This window comes from Carlito syrichta, unplaced genomic scaffold, assembly GCF_000164805.1.
Source record: "Carlito syrichta isolate Samal-C Ts95f unplaced genomic scaffold, Tarsius_syrichta-2.0.1 Scaffold304686, whole genome shotgun sequence".
In the NCBI taxonomy this organism is placed as follows: domain Eukaryota; kingdom Metazoa; phylum Chordata; class Mammalia; order Primates; family Tarsiidae; genus Carlito; species Carlito syrichta.
The window spans coordinates 281852-293390 of record NW_007248782.1 but is presented as its reverse complement, the minus strand read 5'-3'; the positions used below and the strand labels follow the sequence as shown (position 1 = coordinate 293390).

The 11539-nt window shown below is 46.2% G+C and overlaps 1 protein-coding gene across 1 annotated transcript in view; it reads right to left on the bottom strand.

The window, feature by feature from the left end:
* GLE1 (GLE1, RNA export mediator) overlaps window positions 1–11539 on the bottom strand; it is a 47947-nt gene that overhangs the window by 21301 nt on the left and 15107 nt on the right. Inside the window, exons 3-6 of the mRNA XM_021713699.1 lie at window positions 7951–8061; window positions 3890–4038; window positions 3425–3485; window positions 2940–3191 (exon numbers count right to left, since the gene is read on the bottom strand). Of these exons, the coding sequence (XP_021569374.1) occupies window positions 2940–3191; window positions 3425–3485; window positions 3890–4038; window positions 7951–8061 (573 nt within the window). The remainder of the gene's footprint in view (window positions 1–2939; window positions 3192–3424; window positions 3486–3889; window positions 4039–7950; window positions 8062–11539) is intronic.

Genomic DNA, 11539 nt, shown 5'->3' with positions numbered 1-11539 from the left:
CCTGGCTAATTTTTTGATTTATTGTAGAGATGAGGTCTCGCTGCCCAGGCGGGTCTCAAACCCGCGGACTCAGGTAATCCACTCACCTCAGCCTCCCAAAGGCGCGGGATTACAGGCTGAGGCACCGAGCCCAGCTAAGAAGTGGCAGAGCCATAGGTACAAAGCCGGGATGAAGCCAGCAGAAGGCAGCATTCCCTGGGCGGGAGGTCTCCCATCCAAGGGCTCACCCAGAGCGACTCTGCTTATCTTCCCAGCCTGTGGCACATGGTGCGCCTGGGCGCCCTGAAGCGCCCTGACTCTTCTGGGTATCTTGTTTTACCGTTCTGACTTTGGAATGTAAATTTTTCACATAATTATAAACAAAATTAAATCCAGTTGAAAAAAATTCTTTTTTTTTTTTTTTTTTTTTTGAGTCAGGGTCTCACACTGTCGCCCAGGCTGAAGTGTACTGGCACAATCACGGCTCACCACAGCCTCAGCCTCCTGGGCTCAGGCAATCCTCCAACCTCAGTCTCCCAAGTAGCTGGGACTACAGACAAGCACCACCATGCCCGGTTAATTTTTGTGACTTTTTTGTGGAAACGATGTCTCCCTATGTTGCCCAGACTGTTCTCAAACTACTGGGTTCAAGCAATCCTCTTGTCTCAGCCCACCATAGTTCTGAGATTAAAGGCATGAGTCACTATGCCTGGCTAAATTGAAAAAAAAAAATTTGTGTGTCAGAGTCTCACTCTGTCACCCAGGCTGGAGTGCAGGGGCACACTCACGGCCACCGCAGCCTTGACCTGCTGGGCTCAGGTGATCCTTCCACTTCAGCCTTCCAAGTAGCTGGAACAATAGGCCCGCGCCACCACACCTGGCTAATTTTTTGATTTATTGTAGAGATGTGTGAGGTCTTGCCAAGTTGCGTAGGTTATTCTCGAACCCATGGGTTCAGGTAATCCTCTCACCTCGATCTCTCAAAGTGCTGAGATTATAGGCATGACCCACTGCACCCAGTCGAAAACAAAATTCTTAAAAATAAGAAAACAAATGAACCCAGTCAGACAGGGTGGCTCGTCTCTGTAATCCCAGCACTTTGAGAGGCAGAGATGAGAGGATTGCCTGAGACCAGGGACTCAAGACCAGCCAGAGCAACATGGTAAGATCTCGTCTCTATAATAAATCAAAAAATTAGCCAGGCGTGGTGGCATAGCTGTGGTTCTAGCTACTTGGAAGGTTGAGGCGTAAGGATTACCTTCCCAGCAGGCTGAGGGTGGGAACAGCCTGGGCAACAGAGTGAGACTCCAACTCAAACAAAACAAAACAAAGCAGAACAAAATACAATGTTAAAAAAAGCAGTACACATTTCTGTAAGGTTTTCATGTTTATCGTAAGTATAGCAGGCATTCAATATATATTACTGAATATACTAAAGTATTTTGCAATTCAAGAAAAAAAATACTTTTTTTTTGTTTCTTGAGTTGGGGTCTCACTCTAATACCCAGGCTGTAGCGCTGTGTCATGATCACAGCACACCATAGTCTCAACCTCCTGGGTTCAGGCAATCCTTCAGCCTTAGCCTCCCAAGTAGCTAGGACAACAGGCACATGCCACCACACCTGGCTAATTTTTTAATTTATTTTTTGTAGAGATGAGGTCTTGCTATGTTGCCCAGGCTGGTTTTGAATTACTAGGTTCAAGAAATCCTCCTGCCTTGGTCATCATGCCCAACCAGAAACAAATACTGCTTTTTTTTTTACTTTTTGAGTAGGAGTCTCACTCTGTCACCCAGGCTGGAGTGCAGTGGCATGCTCATAGTCACTGTAGCCTTGACCTGGTGGGCTCAGGAAATCCTTCTGCTTCAGCCTTCCAAGTAGCTGGAACTACAGGCACATGCCACCACGCCTGGCTAATATTTTTATTTACTTATTGTAGAGACGAGGTTTCACCAAGTTGCCCAGGCTGGTCTTATTTTTGTTGTTTTTTCTCTTTTTGTTTTTGTTTTTTTGAGTTGGAGTCTCACTCTGTCGCCCAGACTGGAGTGCAGTGGCCGCTCCCGGCCACTGCAGCCTCGACCTGCTGGGCTCCGGTGATCGATCCGCCTCAGCTTTCCGAGTAGCCGGAATTACAGGCGTGTACTACCACGCCCGGTTGATTTTTTGATTTATTGTAGAGATGAGGTCTCGCTGCCCAGGCAGGTCTCAAACCCGCGGGCTCAGGCAATCCACTCACCTCAGCCTCCCAAAGGCGCGGGATTACAGGCTGAGCCACCGAGCCTGGCTCCAGGATGGTCTTAAACCCTGGTCTCAGGCAATCCTCTCGCCTGGCCTCCTAAAGGGCTGGGATTATAGACCTGAGCCACTGTGCCTGGCCTGAAACAAATACTTCTTCTTCTTCTTTTATTTATTCATTTATTTATTTTGAGTCAGAGCCTCTCTGTCACCCAGGCTGGAGTGCAGTGGCACACTCATAGCCACTCCAGTGTCAACCTGCTGGGCTCAGGAGATCCTTCCACCTCAGCCTTCCAAGTAGCTGGAACTACAGAAGCACTACCATGCCTCGCTAATTTTTTTTTTATATATTATAGAGATGAGGTCTCACCAAGTTGCCCAGGCTGGTCCCGAACCCTTGGGCTTAAGCAATCCTCTCACCTCGGCCTCTCAAAGTGAACAAATACTTCTTAAACCTAAGATATGAACCACTTTATCTACATGAGTCCAATTTAGGGTGGTGATAACACATGCAGACACACACCCATACCCACAAACACACAAACACCATGTCAGGAAAAAACCCAAAATAAAGTGTTAATAATGATTACTTCTAAGTAAGGAGATGACAAGTAATGTCTATTTCCTCCAATAAGCAGGCATTACTTTTAAGTCCAAAAACAACACTGCTTTTAAAATTCTCCATCCCAAAGATGGAAAGTGGAGTCACTCCGGAGGCCCCCTTACCTCCAAAGTGGCCCGGATGATCCCTGAGATGAGGCTGCACAGCTGGTTGCCTCGGGTCTGGAAGGCGGCCAGGTCGACCTTCAGGTCCCGGTGCTGGCCTGAGGCGTCCAGCTGCTGGTTGAGCTGCAGCACTTCCTCCTGCAGGGTGTAGAGGCTGCGCAGGCGCACCTGGCCCTCCTCCTTCCGCAGCCGCTCCTGCTCCGCCTGCTTCAAGCGCTGCTGCTCCACCTCTCGCAGCTTCAGGTTGAGAATCTACAAAAGGGCTGAGTTACCTCTTCTGAGGCTCCTGGGCTTCCTCTGCCTACACCCCTCAAGCCCTGCGTGGGCCACACACAGATGGGGGCTCAGAGCAGGAACAGGACTTCCTGAGGCTGGTCACAGAGGCATGATAGGTGCCAGGTTCACTATGGTGATCAGAACCTGACTCTTCAAGCAGGTCACAGACAGACAGCTAAACACCCACACTGATTCTCCCAGGCTCTGACCTTGGCTCTGTGACGATGCTCAGCTTTGAGCTTCTCTTGGTGACCCAAGGCTTCTTTGGAGCTATGAAAAATGGCAGGGAGGAAGAGTCAGGGATGCTTCCTAAAAGTCTTTTGCTTTCTTTCTTTTTTTGAAGACAGGATCTCACTGTTGCCCAGGCTGGAGTGCAGTGGCTATTTACAGTCACAATCATAGCTCTCTATAGCCAAGTACCTGAGCAGTAGCTATCTGCCAACCTCAGTCTCCCAAGTAAGTAGGACTACAGGCACGTACCAGGCCTAAAATTGTTTTACATCTCCTAAAAGTTTCCCTCTTTGTGTTACTTTGGCCATTTTTCCAGGTTATGAGCTTCTCTATTTTGTTTTGATACTTAAGGACTTAGAAGTAGTTCAAATTCCTTTGGGGTTCTTCTTGGGAAAGAGCTCCAGGTGAGCACACATTTCCCGTCACAACTCAGGGAGACTCACCTCTGCTCCATGACTTCCCGCAAGTCTTGGAATTCCTTATGCTGCTTCAACTCCTTCTGCTCGTCAAACCGCTTCAGTTGTTCAGATGCCATCTCTGAGAGCGCTTGAACTTTCCTCTCCTGCTCCTCCTGCCACTGTCTCAGGCCCTCCTGAAAAGGTTCAGCACCTGCACATGGACCCCTGTGGGCCACCCTCCCATCAGTCCCTAACACCCTCAGAAGCTCGAGGGCATGGAATCATCTGCTTACTTCTCAGAACCTTTGAAGGAGTCTACTCTATCCTTTGAGTTGATCTTTGAACTCAGCTCTTTGAAAACGCTCTTCCAATTTGCCCCACATGGTTTATGTCATTCCAGTACAGGCAGGGAATGGACAGACACCTAGCCACGTAGTAGCAAGCAGCCATGCACTTCTAGGCTTCCACCCTGTGTAGTACTATGAGGCTTTCATGGTAATCTATGGAAATCTTTGTTATAATTCCATAAACATGCCATACACACTCCTATCTCACTGTTTTCCTCATGTTATTATATCTGCCTAGAAGACTTTCTCTCCTACCTCCACTGAGGTAAGTCCCTTTCTGTTATACTGAAGGGTATCAGATATTTCATTCATTATTTCTTTTCTTTTTTTTTTAAAGAGATAGAGTCTCACTTTATTGCCCAGGCTAGAGTACAGTGGCAAGATCATAGCTCACTGAAGCCTTGAACTCCTGGGTTCAAGCAATCTACCCACTCAGTCTCTAGAGTAGCTGGTATTATAGGTGTGCACCACCACACTCACTAACAAAAATATATTTTGGGGTAGAGATGGGGAGTCTCACTATGTTGTTCAGGCTGGTCTCAAACTCCTGGGCTCAAATGATCTTCCCACCTTGGCTTCCCAAAGTACTGGAATTACAGGCATGAGCTACTGTGCCCAGGCTCATTCATTATCTGAGGGAGTACTCCCATTTAGTTAAGGGCTGTTTGACATTTTAACTATTAAAATTTACAGGGTATATATCCTTTGACACTTGTTATATTTTAGGAATTTAGCCTGAGGAAATACTTGCAATATGTGTGCAAATATATATATATAAGGATGTTCACTGAAGCCTTGTTGATAATGGCAACGAATTCAAAACCACTTAAATCAACCGAGGAATGATGAAATATATGATAGTACAGTCATACTGTGCAGCCCTTAAGGAGATTGAGATGCTGTATACTGGCACAGAGCTATATCAAAATATATTGTTACCTCATTATGCTATTCTATTTTGAAACTTATTTTAAAGCTTCCAGAGTAAGAAGGCAAATTGAAAACAAGCATATATATCCTCTCCTATGACACTCTGTTTAAAAGAGAGTTGAGAAGAGAAAAAAGACTCGACAGAAAGCATGAGAGAGAGAGAGATCACCAGCCGGGAAACACTTTCTACACATCCGTGGAAGACAAAAGTCAGTGGAGAAATGCTGGAAGATAGAGAAAACCTATACACATAGAGACACACATGCTTATGTATGCATGTACATAAGCAGACTGTGCCTCAGCAGAACAGAGCTGATCTAGCCGGAGAACCCCAGAGAGGCTCAAGCTTGGGAATGCCAGGTCTGATACTGGAGGGCCTCATGAGGCGGAAAATGGAAGGAGTTGCTGAATGTTTGTAGACAAAATCATCAACTCTTGCTCCCTTCCCCAGTCATTAGCTCAAAACAGCCAGAGCCAGGCATTTGTGCTATAATAGTTTTAAAGCAGATTGCAAATTCTTTGACAATCCTCCCACTCCCTCCAATTCAACCTGAGCAGGCCCTCATGACAACCTTGATAAATAGAACGTGGCCAGAAAAACTAGGTTACATGGCTTTGGAGACTAGGTTAGAAAGGCCACGCGGTTCTGCCAGTTTCCCTCGGAATACTTGTTCTTGGAACTTGACTCTCATACTATGAGGAAGCCCAGGCCCCATGGCAAGGGTAGGTGTTCTAGCCAATGACTAACTCCAGCCAGGCACGGTAGCTCATGCCTGTAATCCCAGCACTTTGTGAGGTCAAGATAAGAGGACTGCTTGAGCCCAGGAGTTCGAGACCAGTCTGGGCAACATAGCAAGACCTCATCTCCACAAAAAATAAAAAAATTAACTAGGCGTGGTGGCACGCACCCGTAGTCCCAGCTACCTGGGAGGTCAAGGTGGAAGGAACACTTGAGCATAGGTTGAGGCAGACTTTGACTCAAAAAAAAAAAAAAATGCGAATAAAATGCTCTGAAAAAGGAATAAGTGGAGAATATGAAAAGGCTCATAAAAACTATAAAAACTAGGCATGTAGTAAAAAACACATACATAAGTTTTTTGGGTTTTTTTGAGTTGGGGTCACACTCTGTCACCCAGGCTGCAGTGTAGTGCCATGCTCACAGCCACCCCAGCCTTGACCTGCTGGGCTCAGGCGATGCTTCCACCTCAGCCTTCCAAGTAGCTGGAACCACAGGTGTATGCCACCACACCTGGCGCCACCACGCCCAGCTTCATATGTATTTTTTTCAGTTAATAATATAAGGATAAAATATGGAAATCATCTAGGAAACAGGACAAAAAGACAAAAAAATGAGAGAAAGGATAAGAGATATGGAGGATTAATTTAGGAGATTTAACACACAACTAATAAAAGTTCTATACTGGGCACAGTGGCTCAAGTTTGTAATCCCAGCACTTTGGGAAGCTGAGGCAGGAGGACTGCTTGAGCCCAGGAGTTTGAGATCAGCCTGCGTGACAAAATGAGACCTAATCTCTACAAAAATAAAATTAAAAAAAAAAAAAGGCAGGCATGTTGATGCATGCCTTTAGTGCCAACTACTCAGGAGGCTGAGGTGGAAGGATCACCTGAGCCCAAGAGGTTGAGGCTAAAGTGAGCCATCATTGTGCCACTGCAATCCAGCCTGTGTGACAGAGTGAAACTCTGACTCAATCAATCAATCAAAAGTTCTGGAGGAGCCGGGCTCGGTGGCTCAGCCTGTAATCCCGCACCTTGGGAGGCTGAGGTGAGTGGATTGGCTGAGCCCGTGGGTTCAAGACCCACCTGGGTAACTTGGCAAGACCTCATCTCTACAATAAATCAAAATGAGCCAGGCGCGGTAGCGTGCGCCTGTAGTTCCAGCTACTCGGAAGGCTGAGGCAGAAGGATCGCTGGAGCCCAGTAGGTCGAGGCTGCAGTGGCCGGGAGCGGCCACCACACTCCAGTCTGGGTGACAGAATGAGACTCCAACTCAAAAAAAAAAAAAAAAAGTTCTGGAAGGAAAAATGGCAATGTAGAGATGAATTAAGGGGGGAAAAGCTTCCAAAGATGAAGGACTTAAGTCTTCAGCTTACAACTCAGATATCAGAATTTAGCCATTTCTCACCATCTCTACTGCTACCACCCTAGTCTAAGAAACCATCATGTTTCACTCAGATTATAATACTCTTTTTTTTTTTTGAGTTGGAGTCTCACTCCATCACCCAGGCTGGAGTACAGTGGCATGCTCACGGCTTCCCCATTGTCAACCTGCTGGGCTCTGGCGATCCTTCCGCCTCAGCCTTCCAAGTAGCCAGAACTACAGGCGTGCCTTATCACGCCCAGCTAATTTTTTTCTTTTTTTATTTATTGTAGAGACAAGGTCTCGCCAAGTTGCCTGGGCTGATCTTGAACCTGCAGGCTCAGGCAATCCACTGCCTCAGCCTCCCAATGTGCTGGGATTACAGGTGTGAGCCACCACGTCTGGCTATTCTTTTTTCAAGAGGTTATTAAGGTCCCATCTTCTCAGTATAAGTTTATCTGACAACCCCAGACCATCTCCAAATTTTGAAGAAGTAAAAGGAAGCTAGAAAAGCCAAAGTAATTCTACCAAGGTCACATATGAAGCAAAAGAGACAGGGTTTGAAATCAGATTTGTCTTCTGAGTGCTCACTCCTGAGCTCTCCATTACACTATCTCCCCAGCAGGTGGGAACAAGGAGTGGTGTACAGTATGTATTCCTTAGCTCTGGGGAACTGCAGTTAAATGTGGCTCCCTAGGGTAAAGCCTGCCTTACTTTGGGTGTTCACTTACTGTTCCTTTCAGTTTGTGTACCAGTTCATACATTCGAATGCAGCCTTCCACTTTGGTCCCCCGGCAAGACTGAAGTACCATAGATTCTGAATGCTGGTATTCATGTTTGTCCTACATGACAGAAGACAATGAAAAAAGAAATAAGCTTTTAACAAGGTAAAGTTGGTGATATCTTGTCTAGACAAAGAACCACATTTTTTTTTTTTGAGTTGGAGTGTCACTCTGTCACCTAGACTGGAGTGCAGTGGCCACTCCCGTCCACTGCAGCCTCGACCTGCTAGGCTCCGGCGATCCCTCTGTCTCAGTCTTCCAAGTAGCTGAAACTACAGGTGCGCACTACCATGCCTGGCTAATTTTTGACTTACCGTAGAGATGAGGTCTCGCCAAGTTGCCCAGGTGGGTCTCAAACCCGCAGGCTCAGGCAATCCACTCACCTCAGCCTCCCAAGGCGCGGGATTACAGGCTGAGCCACCAAGCCCGGATAAGAACCACATTTTGACTTATGAACCACCACCAGTAACAATAAAGGAACAACTTAGGTTAGAACCAGTATGCTTTTCAAGACACTGACCTTGTTCTAATTGTTTTCTCTAATAAATTACAGCCAGGATCCATGGCTCAGCCTGTAACCCTAGCACTTTGGGAGGCTGAGGTGAGCGAACTGCCTAAGCCCACAGGTCCGAGACCAGCCTAGGTAACTTGGGGAGACCTTGTCTCTACAATAAATCAAAAATTAGCTGGGAGTGGTGGTACGTCCCTGTAGTTCCAGCTACTTGGAAGGCTGAGATGGAAGGATCACCACAGCCCAGTAAGTCGATGCTGGGGTGGCCCTGAGTGTGCGCCTGCAATCCAGTCTGGGTGACAGAGTGAGACTCCAACTCAAAAAATTAATTAATTGATTGACTGATTGATTAATTGATATTTGTTAGATTGGGTGGGTTTTTTGTTTTTTTGTTTTTTTTTTTGAGTTGGAGTTTCATTCCATCGCCCAGACTGGAGTGCAGTGGCCGCTTCCGGCTACCGCAGCCTTGACCTACTGGGCTGCAGCGATCCTTCCGAGTTGCTGGAATTACAGGCGCACGCTACCACGCCCGGCTGGTTTTTTTTATTTATTGTAGAAATGAGGTCTTGCCAAGTTGCCCAGGCGGATCTCGAACCCACGGGCTCAGGCAGTCCACTCACCTCAGCCTCCCAAAGGCGCAGGATTACAGGCTGAGCCACCGAGCACGGCTAGATTGGGTGGTTTTTGTGGGTGGTTTTTTGGCTGTCTTGCTTGCTTGTTTGTTTTAGTCTTCCTAGAAAATCTTTCCCCCTTTTTCTTATCAGTGTCCATCTGTCTTGGGGTAGTTTGGACAGAGCAGCCCCACCTCACAGCCCCAAAACTTCCACCCTCCTGGCCTCAGAGGTAAACATGAGACCAGGTGGCATTCAAAATACTCTATCCTCCTGTGTCCAGTTGGAGTCTCACTCTGTCGTCCAGGTTAGAGTTCACTGGCAAGCTCAAGGGCACTGTAATCTCAACCTGTTGGGCTCAAGCAATTCTTCCACCACAGCCTTCCAAGTAGCTGGAACTACAGGCACGCCCTACCATGCCCTGCTTATTTTTTTATTTATTGTAGAGATGAGGTTTCGCTAAGTTGCCCAGGCTGGTCCTGAACCTCTGGACTCAGACAATCCTCTCACCTCGGCTTCCCTGGGTTTCTATAACTTAAACACCAAAAATTCCTAAATAATACAATAATTAATTACATCCACCCATTTAAGAATTTATATAGGCCAGGCTTGGTGGCTCAGCCTGTAATCCCAGTACTTTTAAAGGCTGAGGCTAGTGGATTGCCTGAGTCAGTGGGTTAGAGACCAGCCCGGGCAACTTGGCAAGACCTCATCTCTACAATAAATAAAAAATTAGCCAGGCGTGGCAGAGCATACCTGTAGTTCCAGTTACTTAGAAGGCTGAGGTGGAAAGATTGCCTGAGCCCAGCAGGTCAACGCTGGGGTGGCCGTGAATGTACGTGCCACTGCACTCTAGCCTGGGCGACAGAGTGAGAATCCCACTCAAAAAAAAAAAAAAAGAAAAAAAAAGAATTTATGTAGGCCTGCGGATCCGAGCCTGCGGATCCGAGACCCACTGGGGCAACTTGGCAAGACCTCATCTCTACAATAAATCAAAAATTAGCCAGGCATGGTAGTGAGTGCCTATAGTTCCGGCTATCTGGAAGGCTGAAGCGGAAGGATCGCCAGAACCCAGTAGTTGAGGCTGTGGTGGCCGGGAGCATGCCCCTGCACTCCAGTCTGGGTAACAGAATGAGACCCCAACCCAAAAAATAAATAAATAAATAAATAAAATAAAATAAAAATATGAATTTATTTAAATCACAAATGTTTTAATTCTGAAATAACTATATTCACAGAAAGCTACAAAAGTATGTACAGGGAGATTCCATGTAGTTTTTTTACTCAGTTTCCCCCAAATGTAAGATCTTTCATAAATAAAGTAAAATACCAAACCAATAAATGGACATTGGTATAATCCACAGTTTATTCAGATTTCACCAGTGTAACAGACACTTATTGTGTTGATATATAGTTTTATGGGATTTTATCACAGATGTATATTTGTGTAAACACCACCACTCAAGATACAGAGCTGCTCTTTTTTTTTGAGTAGGAGTCTCATTCTGCCACCCAGGCAGGAGGACAGTGGCGCGCTCCCGGTCACTGCAGCCAAGACCTGGGGGGCTCAGGCAATTCTTCTGCCTCAGCCTTCCAAGTAGCTGGAACTACAGGCATGTGCCACCACACCCAGCTAATTTTTCTTGATTTTTTTTTTTGTAGAGACGAGATCTCATCATGTTGCCCAGGCTGGTCTGGAACCCCTGGGCTCAGGTAATCCTCTCGCCTCCAACTCTCAAAGTGCTTGGATTACAGGCGAGCCACCATGCCTGGCGATATAGTCTCCATGTATCTTTATCTACCTTTGTCAGATGTGTGGTTTGCGACTATTTTCCCACAGTCTGCAGCTTATCTGTCATTTTCTTCATAGGGTCTTCCACAGAGCAAATGTTTTCATTTTGATGAGGTCTAATTTATTAACTTTTCCTTTTCTTCTTATTATTATTATCATTATTATTATTTGAGTTGGAGTCTCACTCTGTGCCCAGGCTGGAGTACAATGGCACACTCACGGACCCCACAGCCTTGACCTGTTGGGCTCAAGCAATCATTCCACCTCAGCCTCCCAAGTAGCTGGGACTACAGGCCACGCACTATCATGCCTGGCTCATTTTTTAAAATTTATTATAGAGGTAAGCTCTTGCCAAGTTGCCCAGGCTGGTCTTCAACCCCTGGCCTCAGACAATCCTCTCCCTGCCTCCCAAAGTGCAGAGATTATAGGTATGAACCACCATGCTCAGCTAACTTTTTCTTTCATGAGTCATGTTTTTAGTGTCAAGTCTAAAAATTCTTTGCCTAGTCCAAGATTCAGGTTAGTTTTTATATCTAAAAGGATTACAGTTTTACATTTAAGTCCATAATCATTTTTAGTTAATTTTTTTTTTTTTTTGAGTTGGAGTCTCACTCGGTCACCCAG